The following is a 12,691-nucleotide window of genomic DNA, read 5'->3' on the forward strand; positions in this document are numbered from 1 at the left end:
TTATCATGAAGGGATGTTGCATTTTGTCGAACAATTTTTCAGCAGCTAATGAGATGGATTACATTTTTTTCTTTCAGTTTGTTTATATGGCAGATTACACTGATGGATTTTTGATTAAAAATTTCCATCTCCTCCCCCTCCCCTCCCTTCCACCCATACCCCCACTTCCTCCCTCTCCAGGCCAAAGAGCAATCAGGGTTCCCTTCACTATGTTAAGTCCAAGGTCCTCCCAACTCCCCCTAAGTCCAGGAAGGTGAGCAACCAAACTGACAAGGCTCACAGTGAGCCCGTCCATGCTGTAGAGTCCAAGCCCATCGCCATTGTCCTTGGTTTCTCAGTCAGCCTCCACCGTCAGCCACATTCAGAGAGTCCAGTTTGGTTGCATGTTCCATCAGTCCCATTCCAACTGGACTTGGTGATCTCCCGTTAGTTCTGTCCCACCTGTGTTGAACCATCCCTGCATCTCTGGGATGAAGCCTACTTCATGGTGGATAATTTTTCTGATGTGTTCTTAGATTTGATTTGCCAATATTTTATTGCGTATTTATACATCAATACTCATGAGGGAGATTGATCTGTAATTCTCTTTCTTAGTTGTGTCTTTGTGTGGTTTGGCTATCAGGGTAACAATAACCTCATAAAAAGAGTTTGGCAATGTTCCTTCTGTTTCTATTGTTTCGAACAATTTGAGGTGTATTAGTACTAGTTCTTCTTTGAAAATCTGGTAGAATTCTGTGCTGAAACCATCTGGTTCTGTTTTTTTTTTAGGTTGGGAAACTTTTGATGACTGTTTCTATTTCCTTAGCAGTTATAAGACTATTTAATTTGCTTAGCAAATTTGATTTAATTTTGGTATGTGATACTTATCCAGGAAATTGTCCATTTTCTTTAAGGTTTTGTGAAGTAAAAGCTTTTGAAGTATGACCTGAGGATTCTCTGTATTTCCTCTGTGTCTGTTGTTATGTCCCCCTTTTCATTTCTGATTTTGTTAATTTGGATATTTTTTCTGCCTTTTGGTTAGTTTGGATAAAGGTTTGTCAATCTTGTTGATTTTCTCAAAGAACCAACTCTTTGTCTCACTCTTTGTATTGTTTCCTTTATTTCTATTTTGTTGATTTCAGCTCTCAGTTTGATTACTTCCTGTCAACTACTTCTCCTGGGAGAGTATGCTTCTTTTTGTTCTAGAGCTTTCAGAAATGCTGTTAATTCCCTAGTGAGAGATTTTTCCAGCTTCTTTATATGCGCACTTAGTGCTATGAACTTTCCTTCTTTGTGTCCCATAAGTCTGGGCATGCTGTGTAGTCATTTTCATTGAATTTTAGGAAGTCTTTAATTTCTTTCTTGTTTCTTCCTTGATCCAGGGGTGACCGAGTTGAGCACTGTTTCCATGACTTTGTAGGCTTTTTGCAATTAGTGCTGTTGAATTCTAACTTTAAGCCATCTGATAAGATGCAGGGGGTTATTCCAATTTTTTGTATCTGTTGAGGTTTGCTTTGTTATTGAGTATGTGGTTGATTCTGGAGAAGTATCCATGAGATTTTGAGAAGGTATATATGGGTGAAATATTCTACAGATTCTGTTAAGCCATTTGAATCATAATGTCTGTTAGATCTTTGTTTCTCTGTTAAGTTTGTGTCTGGTAGACCTGTCCAGTGGTGAGAGTGGAGTGCTGAAGTCTCCCACTATTCCTGTGTGGGGTTTAATGTGTGATTTAAGTTTTAGTGATGTTGCTTTTATAAATGAGCATGGCCTTGTATTTGGGGCATAGATGTTCAGAATTGAGACTTCATCTTGATGGGTTTTTCCTGTTAACTATTTTGTTAGATATTAGGATAGCTACATCAGTTTGTTTCTTAGGTCCATTCGATTGGAAAATCTTTTCTCAACCCTTTACTCTGAGGTAATGTCTGTCTTTGAGGTTGAGGTAGGTTTCTTTTATGTAACAGAAGGATGGATTCTGTTTTCATATCCAATCTGTTAGCCTGTGTCCTTTTATAAACGAATTGAGTCCATTGAAATCTGGTTTTGTAATGGAATATCTTGATTTCTCTGTCTATGTTGATTGTAAGCTTTGCTGGATATAGTAGTCTGAGCTGGCATCTGTGATTTCTTAGTGTCTGTATAATGCCTGAATAGGACCTTCTGGCTTTCATTTCTATTGAGAAGTTGGGCATATCTGATAGATCTTCATTTATATGTTACTTGCAGCTCTTAATATTCTTTGTTTATTCTGTATGTTTAGTGTTTTGATTGTTATGCAGCAAGGGGACTTTCTTTTTTAGTTCAGTCTATTTGGTATTCTGCAAGCTTCTTGTATTTTCATAGGTATGTCCTTCTTTAGGTTGAGAAAGTTTTTTTCTATGATTTTGTTGAGTATATTTTCTGTACCTTTGAGCTGGGCTTCTCCTTCCTCAATTCCTATTATTCTTAGGTTTGGTTTTTTCATGGTGTCCCATATTTCCTGGATATTTTGTGTTAAGAATTTGTTGGATTCAACAATTTCTTTGACCGATGAATCTATTTCCTTGATTGTATATTCAATGCCTGAGATTCTCTCTTTCATCTCTTGTATATGTCGTTTATGCTTGCATTTGTAGTTCCTGATCATTTACCCAGATTTTCTGTTTCTAGATTTCCCTCGATTTTATTGCCTCTATTTCAGTTTTCAAGTCTTGAACCATTTCTTTTACCTGACTGACTGCTTTTTCTTGGCTTTCTTTAAGGGATTTGTTGATTTCTTCCAATTTTTTGATTGTCTTTTCCTCCATTTCTTTAAAGGAATTTTTCATTTCCTTTTAAGGACCTCAATCATTTTCATAAAGGTATTTTGGTCATTTTCTTCTGCTTCATCTGCCTTGGGATGCTCAGGTCTTGGTTGTTGTAGAATCACTAGTTTCTGGTGGTGCTGTATTGCTTTTTAAGTTGTTGAATGTATTCTTAACCTATTGTCTATACATGTCTTCCTCCAATCAAAACAGGTGGGACCTGGGTGGGGGCGCTTTTTTTCTCCAATTGCTGTGGTTGGAAGCTATGGCTCCATTGATTGCTCCTTCAGGATTAGGCAGAGGAGAGCTTTCATTGATTGTTCCTGCAGGTGCCTTTGGGCCCAAGGCTCAGATGGTAGTTCCACTTGGTAGTGGAGGGGACAAAGCTGAGGCTCCAATGGTCAGATAATTTCTGGAGGTCACTGCAGTCATTGTGGCCCACTGTGCTGCTTGCTGCTCACAGTTCTCCTCTGTGCAGTCTGGCCTGGTCCCTCATGCTGCTGCTCATGCTTCTCCTCCCAGTGTTTACCACTCCCTAGAGGCTAGCACTGCAGTGGACCCGCAGTTACTAGAGACTGATAATGTTTTAAGAGTGGAGGAGATTCTTTTTTTGCTCAATAAACTTTCTCCCCAGCCACAAGGCTGGACTCAGTTACTCAGCCCCGCCCCCCCCCCTTTGCTGTTGGGCAGGACAACAGGACTGGAAACCACTGAACAAACAGACAAAAGAGATGCCCACCACTTTAAGCCTGGTTCATAAAGTCCTTTGCTTAAGCCGCCATGTGATGGAGGACTCTCATTGGTTAATACAGAAACTGCCTTGGCTTTTTGATAGGGCAGGATTTAGATAGGTGGAGTAGACAGGACAGAATGCTGGGAAGAAGGGAAGTTAGTCAGATGCCATGCCTCTCCTCAGTGAGAGAGCTGCCATGGAGCCAGCCACCAGGTCAGACATGCTATATCTTTCCCAGTAAGACACCACCTCGTGGTACTACACACATTACTAAATATGGGTTAAAGCAAGATGTGAGAATTAGCTAATAAGAGGCTGAAACTAATGGGCCAGGCAGTGTTTAAATGAATACAGTTTGTGTGTTGTTATTTCAGGTTTTAAGCTAGCCTTGCGAGAGTTGGCTGGGACGAAAAGCAGGCCTGCTCGTCTCACCACTACAGCCATGCTCTCCCTCTTGCCACCTGCCAGCCAACTCCAGAGGACTCAGCAGTGGACACTAAGAGCTGTACAGTCAACAGTGAGCCAGAGCTTGTGAGCCCAGAATCCTGCACAAAACAAGACCCCTTTCTACTGAATCCTACTCCACAGCTGATCTCCAAGAGACTTGAAGCAAGCCAAAAAATACATTTTAATTTATTGTCTTACATCACAGAGATGCTAAACTTGTCTATTTCAGCAAGCATTCTGATTGGAGTGGTTGCCATGGTCCAGCTTAATAAACAGGGACTTGGGAACACATTCGTAATTCTCCTGTAAATACACAGGAAAGCTATATATTTAACTTGCACGAAGACCTACACTTTATTATTCACCTAAAGAGGCCTTTCTTTTATTCCCCCTGATATACTATTTGTGAGTCTCAGTTATGAACTTAGCCCCCAATAGTATAGTCCAGGTGTTGTAATTCTGGAATTTAGCCAAGCCATGTTTTCCTTAGTTTTTGTGTGTGTGTTTGTTCCCAGGACCTTGCACATGCTAGGCAAGCACTCTACACTGAGCTGCCTTCCCAACACACTTAGTTATTTTAAGTCTTCCAACACAAAGGTGAACAGTGATTCCTGGGGTGGATTTTGTTTATGTGTGTGTTGTATTGGCTCAGAAAGTAATTAACGTTTTTAAAAACTAACTTTCAAGTTTTAAAACAGGTCTTCAGCTAGGTATGGTAGTACATACTTTCAATCCCAGAACTCCAGAGAAGAAAGAAAAGCAGTTGTTCTCTGTGAGTTTGGGGTTAACTTGGCCTACATATAAATCTAGGCCAGTTGGGACTACACTGTGAGACCTTGTCTCAGAAAACAAACAATAAGGGCTGGAGAGATGGCTCAGAGGTTAAGAGCACTGACTGCTCTTCCAGAGGTCCTGAGTTCAAGTCCCAGCAACCACATGGTGGCTCACAACCATCTATGAGATCTGGTGCCCTCTTCTGGCCTGCAGGTGTGCATGCAGGCAGAACACTGTATACATATCAAATAAAATCTTAAAAACAAAGAAAACAAACAATAAAACCTTGGACCATTTCACATAAAATGCAGGTTTCTAGCTTTCCGTGAAAAGCTAACCTACTCCAGCAACACTAAGTGTGCTCCCTGCACGGCACACTGGACTTGAGCTAAGCAGCCTCCGTGTGTCCATTTCCAGACAACACTAGCATTTTCTCACTGATTTATAGCTCTGGACATTCGAGTTCATAACCTCTGCTCTAGGGCAAGGCTACTTCTATATAGCAACTGCATGAAAGAGATGAATTATTTTAGTATTTTGACAACAATACTTACGGGATATCCAGGAAAAGGTGGGTAGCCTGTAGGGGGATAGCCTGGATATGACATTTCTGTAAAAACAACAACAAAAAGTCCTTTATAATTTCTTACACATCTTAAGGTCTTTGAAAGAGATACATACACATATACACTGTATTATGGTGCACATTAAAATGTGAATAAGGGGGTCAGAGAGATGGTTCAGAGGCTTAAAGGCACTTGCTTCAAAATGTGATAACCTGAGTTCAGTTCCTGGAATCTACATGGTAGAAGAACTGACTTCTTGTTGTCCTCCAACCTTCTCACACTTGGCTGAAGCACGCACATAACCTCCCTACCACACAGAGCAGAGATAATCTATTAAGGGTATATGCAAAGCTTATTGAATGCTTCCTTCTTACCAGCTATACCATATAGTTTATTATCCTCCAGTTGCAGCCTGGTGAAACGATTATTGTGGAATTTGAGGACCTGATTTCAATCCCCAGCATCATGTAAAAAGCCAGATGTGGTGGTACACACTTGTAATCTAGTCAAGGGAAAATGGAGACATGCAAATCCCAAGGGCTCACCAGCTAACCAGCCTAACCTAATTGCCAAGCTTCAGATCTCTGTGAGAAACCCTAATGGCATCCAAGGTTGACTTAAGACACTATTATAAATGAATAGTAAATTAATGAGTAAAGGTGAAAGCAATGTTCTAAAACGTGTTGAACACAGATTAGCAAGAATGTAATGTCAAGTACAAGAGAAGGGGGGTCACTATGATGGATCTCACAATAAAATGAGATACTGAGAGATGTAGTCAGGTAGTAGACTGTGTGTGTAAAGTCATTTAAAAGTCAGGTATAGTAACTCACACCTATAATCTCTGGGCATGAAGCTCTGGGTTTGATGCCCTGCACCATGAGGAAAACAAAAAGCAGTCAAGAGCCTTCAAGTCTGGTATGGAATTGCATACTCCCTCCAGCAGAGTATATCCATTCCTTACCTGTTAGCAGAGTCACTACTTAAATTACCCAATATTCTACCCATCTGTGGAAATGACCCTCCTCATCTTCCGGCATTTCTATTTCCATGGCATGTCCTTGTAGCAGGTCTCACCACAGCGGTGACTGGCTCACTAAGATTACTAGCCCATTCATGCTCTTGCTTATACTCCTGCTTCCCAATCTCCCCGGGCGTCACCATTAGCTGCCCTTTCCACAAACTATTCCTAAGATCCCAAATCCACAATGATTTACTTATTGCTGAAGTATCAAATAAAACTCACTGAGAGAGTCTTACAAGTAACAAGTGTGCACTTACATAGTCCAGTAAAAATCAGGGAAAAACATGACTGGTCAAGTCAGGTGGTGGTGGCACACATCTTTAATCCCAGTCAGTACTCAGGAAGCAGAGGAAGGCAGACCTCCTGAGTTTGAAAGTAGACTGGTCTACATAGTGAGTTCCAGGCCAGCCAGGACTGTTACACATTTCTCAAAAACAAAAACAAAACAAAACAAAACAAAAAACAATAAAAAACAGAACAACTACAAACAACAACAACTGCCCAAATTACTGGTCAAACATTCAGTCTCCTTGGTACTGACTCCAATTTATAGTCAACAGATTTAATTGTTTTTATATGCATGTGTGTGTACCACATGCTTGTCCAGTGCCTGTGGCATGAACACGCCAGGTCCTCTGGAACTAGAGTTAATAAAGGACAGTTGTGAGCTGCCACATGGGAGCTGGGATTAATCTTAGGTCCTCTGCAAGAACAGCAAGTGCTCTTATATGAGCCATACTCCAGCCCCAACACCCATTCCCCAGTGTGAAATCTTTATGACTCCAATCATGCTTATGTGTCCTACTGTCCTCGACCCCAAGCCTGTGGTCACGCATCATTTCTTACTTCAGTTTAAAGCTTTTCTCCTTTCTTTAAATAATACAATGAACAGAAGGTGGGATCCTCGGACTTTATACATCTAAATCACCCAGGAATTCACTGATCCAAAAGTGAGAGCCTGCTCCCACCCCACGTCCTTTTTTGAAACAGGGTCTCACACTTTAGCCAACTGAGGGAGCAGATTTTCTCCTTTCATTATGTGGGTTCCGGGGATCAAATTCAGATTGTCAGGCTTGGCAGGGAACACACTGTATTGGTTATTTATTTGTCAACTTGACACAGGCTAGAATCATCTAGAAAAGGGAAACTCAGCTGAGAAAATGCCCCCATCAGACTGGCTCAGAATGAAGAAGGAGAGCAATAGAGAAGCACATCTGATGTCAGTTTCTGGTCTACGTGTGTGTGTGCGCGCACACACATACACACACGTATACAGAAACATGAACACATACATGTGACCACACAAAGACAGTAAGATAACAAGAAAAATGACTCAGTCTGGTCTCAATTACTTGGAAGTCAAAGACCTGTGTATAAAGTGGGAAGAACCTAATTTTTTCCTTTCTTTCCTCTTCTCGGTCCTTGGCTGCCAGAAGGAGGAAGGGCAAGGCTGAAGTCTCTGAAGGACAGTCAGTGGGCCAAATGGAAGACCTCAGGATCAAAAAGGGAAAATCAGAAAATAATTCGTGAAATAATGTTTAGGGTCACAAAAACAGACTACATTAGCTACTTACAGCTTTAGGGTTAAGAAATTCTCCTTCACTCTGGACTAGCAGTTAGGGAGCCTGCATGGACCTAGGCCCTCTGTATGTAACTTGGTCTCCTAGCAGCTTAGCTGGCTTTTGGGAACCTGCTCACCTTGCTGGATTACCTTGCCTAGCCTTGATGAAGGGGAGGAGCTCAGTCCTACCTCTGTTCAAGCCCATGGGAGGCCTGCCCCTTTCTGAATGGAGAGGAGAATAGGGACTGGGAGGAGGAGGGAATGGGAACAGAGGAAGGAGGGGAAACTGTGGTTGGGATGTAAAATAATGGAAAAATGTTAATTAAAAAAAGAAATTCTCCTTTATGAGGAAGAAAAATAGTTTTCTTTTTTTAAAATATGCATGTAGTACACTTAGGTATGTGTGTGTTCAAATGTGCATGCGTATGTAGACCAGATATTGACGTTGGGAGTCTCCTGATCATTGTCTGCTTTATTTACGGAGGCAGGGACTCCCTCTGAATGCAGAGTCGTTGGATTCAGCTAGTCTAGCTAAATCAGACTGCCTGGCCTCTGTCTCCCTTAAGCAGGGATTATGGGCATCCAGCTGCAGTCCTCACACTTGCAGTAAGTATCTCCTTTCCCATTCGCTATCCCTAGTCCCCCAGGCAGAACTGTCCTTGCTCTTCAAAAGGTGAAAGGGCTGATACTGTAGCTCACAGGTAAGGAGGGAGGGAGAGGAGGAGGAAGAGGCAGTGACAGGGAAGGATGGAGAGGGAGTGTGAGTGAGAGCACCACCACCACTACGGAAGCCTGAAGATCTGAGTTCAGATCCCCAGAAACTGGGCACAGTAGCTCAAGTCTCTAGCCCCAGCACCCCTATGGTGAGATGGGACATAGAGCCAGAAGAATTCCCAAAAGTTTCAAGGCCGTTGTCTAGCCTGGTATATGTGACTGGAAAATCACACCCAAGATTCTCCTCTGGCTTTCACCATATATATATATATATATATATATATATATATATATATATATATATGTATATATATACACATTGTGGCATGTGCTCCAGCCCCACAAACTTGCACACATATGCATGTACATACACAGACAAAAGAATGATCTATTCAGATCAAAGAGTTCCAGCTCTATATTTTTAGCTACTATACTATCTTCCCTTTAAGGCCTAGAGGAATTATATGAAGATTACCAAGATTTTTTTCCCCGAGACAGGGTTTCTCTGTGTAGTTTGGAGCCTGTCCTGGAACTCATTCTGGAGATCAGGCTGGCCTCGAACTCACAGAGATCCATCTGCCTGCCTCTGCCTCCCAAGTGCCTGGCCTTTCGATTTTCAAAACGAAACAAAAATAAATTAATTAATTAATCAAAGACTATTTAGGTACCAGCACATGAAAAATTGAAACAATAATTTCAGTGCATTTTAAGGAATATTAAACACTAGAATGAAATTCCATCTCTGTATAGGTCATAAAAATACCTTCACAAATGCATTCACGTATGTACTAGGCTGTTCATTACAGTATCATCTGTAATATGAAGAGCTGTCAAAAATGTAAACACTAGAAGACAAGTAAAGCACATGAATAGTCAAAGTAAAGTGCTATTCAACTCCTAAAAATGCAGTAGCTTTAAAAGTTCATCTATAAAGCCATCTACCACACAAGTTAAGGGAAAACTGCAGAGGTTGTTTGTGAGCATCTGGGTAAAGAAACAGAGCCATTTTCTTCTGTATGTGGACAGTCTCACTGAAAGGACAAACACTGAAGCAGAAAAGGGTGGCAGCATCCTTGGGAGAGCTGGGGAATAACAACCAAGCAGTTTGCTTTTTAATGCCCCTTTCAACACTGTTCACGTGGTCACTTCAAAAGATAGACTTTAAGGTTTTTGTAAAAAGCTAAACAAACCCCAGGGTGACTCAACAAATCAACTCCATTCTGGACTCTAGCTAGTAAGTAAACTAAAGCTTTTATTTTTCCTTTAACATTCTATGTTACAAACAACCTTTGGAAACTTGGAAAATTCATTCTTGTTTCTCCAAACCATCTCCACCCAGTGAGTCAGCTAGTGAAAGGGTGGGTCTTTCAATGTGAGTGTCTCAACTGGCAAGAGGCCTAGGAACACAAGAAGCTGGGGGGCAGGGGAGGGCGCAAAGAGGGAGGAGGAGAAACAGGAAGTGTGACTTAGCCGAGAACAGATGTAGTTTTCCAAAAGCTGCTTCTAGGTTCCAGAAGGGTCATTTAAAGCAATCACTGACCAAGAGAAGTAACGCCGAAAGACCACTAGATCTCTGCAGGGGTAGGCAGCTCCCTACTCAACCACGAGGACTGACGAGAGGTGGCTTGTTTCCAGAGGCAAAATTATTTCTTCTACCTGCTTCTAATGTTTTCCTTGCCTAGTGGTAGGTAGCTCATTATACTTGTACCGTAATTGGGACAGATTACCTTATCAGAATGGCTCACTATCACCTGACAGCAATTAGGAACTGTAATGGGTAGTAGTAAGACACCGCACGCAAACCTGCAACTTGTACCTCCGTGCACTTCTGTATCCCCCCCTCTGCACCTCGGTTTCCTCGGGCTGTTACAAGGACACATCTGATGCGGGTCAAGGACCAGGGATGAAATCTAGAATGTTATTTCCTAGAATAGTTTCTAAGAATTGTAAGCCCGAGCTTATATCTGTTTGTGAATTCTGTCCTAGGTGTCATTAAGCACAGCATAAATTTCCCAAGTTTCTCTAAATTTGCTGTGTCATCAAAAAGTCTGGTCCCTAGCCAGACCCCGACAGAGAGGCGGCTCACCAGGGCCACCCTCTGGCCTCAAGTCCTGCAGTCCACGTGACCCAGAGCGGGGTGCCATTGCTCCCTGGCATCCCCACTCTGCCAAGCCTAACAGAGAACCGACCAACAGGCCTTCCCGGTCCTCCCGCAGGCAGGACAAGCCTGCCTAACCCACCCCAGCACCCGAAACGCGTCACCCGGAGGCCCAGTCCGCTGGTAACGCGAGCAGGCCTTCACCATTCCCGCACGAAGGTCAGACCTAGAATGGAAACAAGCCGACAGACGGGCGGGAAAACCGCAAGGGGAGGGGGTGCGAGTCCTCACCTGAACCAGGAGCTGAGTCGCAGCCCTGACGGCTTTCCCGCAATATGAAGCCAGGAAGAGCCGAAGGGCGTGGCATAGGGGCGGGGCAAGGATGCTGGCCTTCGGGACCGCCCAAGCTCGGGCGGGACTCAGCGCCCAACAGGTGGCTCAGCTGGTTGCGTTTCTGAGTGTCTGCTCCAGGCAGGGGTATTTCGAGGACTCAAGGCATATTTGCCTCCAGTTATAAGGAATTCTGGGTAGACGGAACTGGAGCTGAATTAGGCAGAACTAAACAGAGGGGAGTTGATTCAACCTTCTTATTCATTAGCGCGTTAAACTCACTCTACAACTAAATATTTGAGGCAGCTTTATGTAAAGAACCTACATACTCACACACACACAGTGACAAGGCGAGTGGAGGCTAGAGGTTAACCAACCTTTTGAAGGAGCCAGCCGTGATAAGCCGTGATATTTATGAACAGATCACCCAAAGGAAATTCTTTACTTTCAGCCTTTATCACCAGAGTAGGACTCAGCCATCGATAAATTTAATAGAGGCCTGAGTCTCAGTAGTTTACCCTGAAGCAATACCTGGTTGCAGAAAAAACCACAAACTGAGATTACCAGAGCACCACCCAAAAGAAATGCCTAACATTCCAACTGCTGTAGATAGAACCACCTACCAGCACACACTCACCAGGACACCCCTAGACAAATGTCAGCCAATAAGGGTCCTGAACCTCAGAAACCCCTTATCCCCACCTTCACTACTATAAAACCCTATTCTAACTGAGCTCGGGGCTTTCTGTTTATTCCAGTATGTTGGACATGCCCAGAGTTTGCAAACTTGCATAAAACAAAGGCTTTTTTGCTTTTACATACTGGGGGGAGGGACGGACTACAACTGTCTCCCTGTTGGCTTTTGGGGACTTCGCGGATTTGGGCATAACACCTTTCATCTGTTTTTTTAAAGAATGGTCACACTGAGACTTCTGAAGTTAGCTGGATAGTGATTTGCATCTCTGCATTCTCAGGGCTTGCATTTCCAAATGACTGAGCTATCTCCTCAGCATGCCCTTCACTTTTCACAACGAAAGCATGTTTTGGGGTACTTAGGCCTGAGCACAACTTGCAGGAATTGGTTCTCTTACTCCACCATGTGGTTCCCAAGGATGAAATTCAAGTTAAGTGTGAGGTAAGTGTAATGGATTATTAAAAATTGTTGTAGATCCCCGGCGGTGGCAGGCAGAGGGTCCTGAGGACAGCCAGTCCTAGGCAGGTCTAGAGCATGCTGCATAAGACCATGCTGCAGGTCTCCAAAGGTGGCTGGTCCCCCAGGTGGTGGTGTCCCAGGCGGTAAGCCATGTGGCAGCGGTGGGCGAGACAGGAGGCGGCACGCCATGCAGAGTGAGGTTGGATATTTATTTAGCAGTTATGGAAGGGAAGGGAGAAGGGAAGAAGAACAGAGATACAGAGGCGGAAGCAGAGAGGGAGAGGAGAGACTGAAGCTGCCTCTCCAAGACAGAACTCAGGTAGGAAGCTGAAGATCAGCCTGACTCAGCAGATGGGGGAGTGGGCGTGCATTACAGTAAGCACTCAGGTCAAGTGTGGAGGAAGTACCTTCACACCTCAGCACACTCCAACTCTACTACACACACAAATGTTTATTTGTGTAAGGTAAATGTATTTGTATGGACACGTAGAGGTCAGTGGACAACTTGAGGGAAACATTTCTTCCT

General features: G+C 43.1%; 1 protein-coding gene across 1 annotated transcript in view; it reads right to left on the bottom strand.

Annotated features, from left to right (window-relative positions):
- Anxa7 (annexin A7) overlaps positions 1-11,086 on the bottom strand; it is a 33,043-nt gene extending 21,957 nt beyond the window's left edge. Inside the window, exons 1-2 of the mRNA XM_038310059.1 lie at positions 10,974-11,086; positions 5,274-5,329 (exon numbers count right to left, since the gene is read on the bottom strand). Of these exons, the coding sequence (XP_038165987.1) occupies positions 5,274-5,329; positions 10,974-11,049 (132 nt within the window). The 5' untranslated portion in view covers positions 11,050-11,086. The remainder of the gene's footprint in view (positions 1-5,273; positions 5,330-10,973) is intronic.
- Between the last annotated feature and the right edge of the window lie 1,605 nt (positions 11,087-12,691).

Source organism: Arvicola amphibius, chromosome 13, assembly GCF_903992535.2.
Source record: "Arvicola amphibius chromosome 13, mArvAmp1.2, whole genome shotgun sequence".
In the NCBI taxonomy this organism is placed as follows: Eukaryota; Metazoa; Chordata; class Mammalia; order Rodentia; family Cricetidae; genus Arvicola; species Arvicola amphibius.